Genomic DNA, 4570 nt, shown 5'->3' on the forward strand with positions numbered 1-4570 from the left:
GGGGGGGGGGGGGGCTGGACGGCCTCCGATTCCCTCGAGAGTCCCTCGAGAGCCCCTCGAGATTCCCCCTGGCAGGCGGGGGACGTTGTGACGCTGGACGGCGTGCGGGTCGACTGGGCGCCGCTCAACGGAGCGAGCGGCGCCGTCGGCGGAGAGCGGGTCCGCTTCTCGCACCTCAAGATGTGGAACACAGAAGAATAGAGTATGACAGAATAGACTCTACTCAGGTCCGCTTCTCGTACCTCAAGATGTGGAAGCGGCGCGGCGTGATCTGCACGACGGACCGGCGCGTGCGAGGCGAGCACGCCGAGGAGGAGGAGGAGGCGGCAGGTCTGATTGGCTGCCTAGGGGAGTGTTCGATGGCCCTCTAGGCAACATCCTCGACGGGCTGTACGGGAACCTTCTAGGAACCTTCTCGGAACTGTCTCGGAGCCTTCTAGGCAACATCCTCGATGAGCTCGGCGAGGTGGAGGGCGTGGGAGAGCGCATCTTCCCGATCGGCCGCCTCGACAAGGACAGCAGCGGTCCTCTGCTGCTGCTCCCCCTCGGGCGGCAGCCTCGGGAGAGGACCTGTGAGCCCTCCCTCCCTCCCTCCTCGAGGCCTCATCCTGCTCACGTCCGACGGCGGCCTCACAAACACGCTGCTGCGGGCGGGCGAGCGGAAGCGGAAAGAGTACATCGTGACGACGCATGTGCCCGCCACCGACGCCGACATCGCCCGGCTCGCCGCCGGCGTGGTCCTCACACGACGCTCGCCCAGTCGGACGTACCGACGGCGGCTCTTCACAGCCTCCGGCTGCGAGCAGGTCATCACGACGCTCGCCCAGTCCGACGGCCGCGCCAAGCCGCTCACCGCACGGACGCGGCCCTGCGTGGTGGAGCGGGATGCCTCGCCCGCCCAGCCGGCGCGCGGCCACGCCCCCCTGTTCGGGGGAAGGGAGACCGGCCGAGACCGGCCGAGACCAGCCGAGACCAGCCGAGGGTAGGCGCGGCTGCGGTTCGTGCTCGAGGAGGGTCGGAACCGGCAGATCCGGCGCATGTGCGCTGCCTGCGGGCTCGACGTGATCAAGCTGCACCGCGTGGGCTTCGCGGGCATCACGCTCGCCAACTGCGGCAGGCCGGGCGCGTGGGCCTTCCTCACCGACGCCGAGCTCGACGTGATCATGCCTGGTGGCGCGGCGGCAGCGAGCGGGCAGCAGCAGCAACAGCAGCAGCAGCAGCAGCAGCAGGCCCGGCCGCGACGGCCGCGGCAGCGGCCACGGGCGAAGGGTTAGCCTCTCCGCGGCGTAGCCCCTCTACTTGTGACTGTTAATCCCGGCTTGCCGGTGTGTGCGGTGTGCCGCTCTCTCCCGAAATGGAAATCCTGTGTCGAGATTTTTTCTCCTCGCGAGGATTTTTGTCGTGTGCTGTGTAGGGGGTGCGCAGCGCCCCAAAATCCAGCAGTGTGGGATTTCGCGCAATCGCTTGACTCTGAAAAGCTCGCATAGGATTCCTATCCCTGCGGTGAGCGCTGTGGTCGCCGCAGACTGGCTCCGACTTGACGGCGGCATGGAGACGTGATGCCTCCATGCCGCCGTCGAGTCAAAATCGACATGCGAGTCGATCTTTGGCCCGCCAGAGGGATATGCGGCGTTCGGGCGACAAACAGCGCTGCGACCGCGAAGTGGCGGTGAACATGCTCCCACGGTGCCGACGCGGCGCCGGAGTGGCCGGCGCTGCTCGCCGCGACCACGATGGCTACTCTGATGCTCCGGGCCGACCCGTCCTACCCGACGGTGGCACTCTTCCACGTCTCGGGCGTGCAGCAGAGTCACCGACGAGTCGGTCCGCGTGACTCCTCGTGTCCCGTACCGTTCTCACACATCCATAAACTCACTTTGGCCCCACTGAAGCGATGCCTCAATCCTGAATCCTCAGATTTTAGATTAGGACGCTTATCTACTCATCGGATTCGCGTGTTCTAATTCGTAACTGTCGGCGACACGGCCTTTAATAATACATGCATCGCAACTTACGCCGGGATCGCGCTTAGAGCCGCACGCGCAGGACCGCGCAACCCTGCCAATAACCGTCCCCGACAGAGCGCGCAGCACACACGCCATTGCGCCGTTGCGCGGAGCGCGCCAGAGGACCGCTCACCCCTCTCTCTCGGTCAGAGCCCGAGGAGGAGCCCGGGGCAGAGCAGGAGCCCGCGGCAGGGCAGGGAGCGAGCCGAGACCCCCGAGCCGCGCTGCCACCGCCTCCCACTGCGCAGACTCCCACTCCTGCAGCGCCTGCAGCGGTCTGTGCCGCAGCCGACCCTCGCCCCCCCGGCCGAGGCGGGGCGCGGGGAGCGTGGTGAGCAGCAGCGTGCCGGGCCAAGGCCCCGCGCTCCCAGTCCCGCCCCCGCCGCGCGAGGCTAGCACCTGCTGCACCCGCTGTCGCTGCGGCGGCTGCGCCGCGGGTTGTTGCAGCGCCATCCGTGGCCACCGCATGGCGAGGCTCTCCGCCGCGGCACCGAGCCGCCGGGCGAGCGGGCGAGCCTGCACCGCGAACTCGCACGCCGCGCCGCCCACCCGCGTCTCCCGCAGCGCCTGCCAGCAGACGCCGCGCTCGGAGAGGCGCGCGGCGCAGTCGGCACTGACAGAGCAGGCGAGCGCGACGGCGAGGATGGCCGGCAGCCGCGCCGAGAGCGGGATGGGCTGCCGCGCACGCATCCGCCGCCGCCACGCCTCGGCCGTCCGCGCGCGGAACTCGGGGTACTTTTCCGCCTCGCGCGCCGGCACGACGGCGAGGCCTAGCAGCGCGCCGGCGAGGCCACCTCCGCCCTCGGCGCGCGAGGGCGGCGCGAGCGGACCGCGTCGCCTCGGCCGGGAGGCGGGCTCCGGAGCGACAGGGGCGTCGGTGAGCGTCATGCCGGCGCCGATTGCGAGTTGGCACGCTGAGAGGCTCGAGCCGTGTTGCACTTGATTTGAAGAGAAACATGCGCGTAGGTGCAGGAGCCTTCGCCAGGTCGTGTGAAGAGCACTGATGCCGCAGTGAGTGAGTGGTCCCGGGCCCTGCGGGAACTAAGTCGGCGCAAGTTAGTCTGTGAGCTGGACGAGGGCTAGTGGTGCGCCGTGGCGGATCAAGTGGTGAAGTGCTCCCCCGGGAGGTCCGGCGGGCCGCTCGTAGTGCCCTTCGCCGGCGGACGGAGGCGGGCTCGGCTACTACGCGCACTAACTTAGTGTGCGGAAGTGAGTGCCTCCGGCCGGCCGGGGGGGAGTGGTCCAGCGGGCCGCTCGCAGTGCCCTTCGCCGGCGGACGGAGAGGTGGGCTCGCTCGGCTACCACGCGCACTAAGTTAGTGCGCGTAGTGAGTGGGCCGCCGGCGAGCGGGCTAGTGGGTGAGTGCCTCCTGCCACCCCGCGCACTAAAGATAGTGCGCGTAGTGAGTGGGCCGCCGGCGAGCGGGCTAGTGGGTGAGTGCCTCCTGCCACCCCGCGCACTAAGATAGTGCGCGTAGTGGGTGGGCCGCCTTCTAGTGGTCGGCGAGGCCGTGGCCAGTGCCCCAGCCCTGCGGCGCCGCCTAGTGAGTGAGTGCTCACCGACCCTCCCCACACTAAGTCGGCATCGGTGCTGTGTTTTTTAGTTGGCGAAGGCTCCTGGTAGGTGGCGCGACGGCTAGTTTTTTTTGTTTTTATTTCTTTCCTCCTCCGGGAATGTACGTTCTTTCTTCTCTTTCAATGTTCCAGAGAGCAATATCACCGAGAGAGAGACTGAAAAAGAAAGCGAATTCCGCAGTACAAAGACCTCCCTGGCCGGCCGCAGTCCTGGCCTCGGCAGGCCTCTCCGAAAATACGGATACGTTGCCCGCGCCATTGCCCGCGCCGCCGCGCCGATGGCCTCCCACCGCATCGGCGCCCGCCTGTCTGGCCTCTCGCCAGAGCAGCTCGTCGCCTTCATCGACGAGCAGGCGCCTCTCTGGAGCGCCGCCGCAATGCGCGTGGCGGAGGAGCACGCCGCTCGGCTCGCGGAGCAGCCCGAGTGGGTGCTCTCCGAGGTCCTCCTCTCGCCGGACCTCGCCCCGCACATCCTCGCCCAGCTGCCGACCAAGGAGCACGCCGCCAAGGGGACGTGCCGCGCGTGGCGCCGCGGCTGGAAGGAGACGCTGAGCGAGAGGCCGCGCCTGCTCGTGATCGGCGGCGAAGACGGCGGCGAAGGCAGCGAGGGCGAGTTCCTCAGCTCGCTGGAGCGGTACGACCCGTCAACGAATGCGTGGGAGGAGGAGGCTGTGGCGCCGATGCCTTCGGCAGGAAGGTATGTCGGCACGGCGGTGCTCGATGGCAAGCTCTACGCGGCGGGCGGCGAGAGTGAGGCTGATGGCGAGGATGAGGATGGCGAGGCTGACAGCGCAACTTCCAACCTGGTGGAGCGGTACGACCTGGCCACGAACGCGTGGGAGGAAGTGGCGCCGATGGCGGAGGCGCGGAGCGACCATGGTGTGGCGGTGCTCGACGGCAAGCTGTACGCTGTGGGTGGCTGCAACAACGCCGACGGCGACCTCAGCTCGGTGGAGCGGTACGACCCGGCGGCGAACGCGTGGGAGGCGG

General features: G+C 68.5%; 2 protein-coding genes across 2 annotated transcripts; one reads left to right on the forward strand and one right to left on the reverse strand.

Annotated features, from left to right (window-relative positions):
• Positions 1–176: 176 nt before the first annotated feature.
• Positions 177–1103, forward strand: EMIHUDRAFT_45991 (hypothetical protein; the record flags this gene model as incomplete). The annotated part of the gene is made up of 4 exons (XM_005759220.1): positions 177–330; positions 483–524; positions 601–806; positions 987–1103. Coding segments are annotated over 4 exons (519 nt in total), but the record flags the coding sequence as incomplete, so codon positions are not given.
• Positions 1104–1912: 809 nt separating this feature from the next.
• EMIHUDRAFT_372166 (hypothetical protein) lies at positions 1913–2939 on the reverse strand. The gene has a single exon (XM_005759221.1). The coding sequence runs from the start codon at positions 2892–2894 to the stop codon at positions 2136–2138; it is 759 nt and encodes a 252-aa protein (XP_005759278.1). The 5' UTR covers positions 2895–2939; the 3' UTR covers positions 1913–2135.
• Between the last annotated feature and the right edge of the window lie 1631 nt (positions 2940–4570).

The sequence above is a fragment of the Emiliania huxleyi genome (assembly GCF_000372725.1).
Source record: "Emiliania huxleyi CCMP1516 unplaced genomic scaffold EMIHUscaffold_806, whole genome shotgun sequence".
NCBI classification, from domain to species: Eukaryota; Haptophyta; order Isochrysidales; family Noelaerhabdaceae; genus Emiliania; species Emiliania huxleyi.

Coding starts and splice junctions, on each gene's coding strand:
- EMIHUDRAFT_372166 (XM_005759221.1), bottom strand. CDS start 2,894: ATGACGCTCACCGACGCCCCTGTCGCTCCGGAGCCCGCCTCCCGGCCG.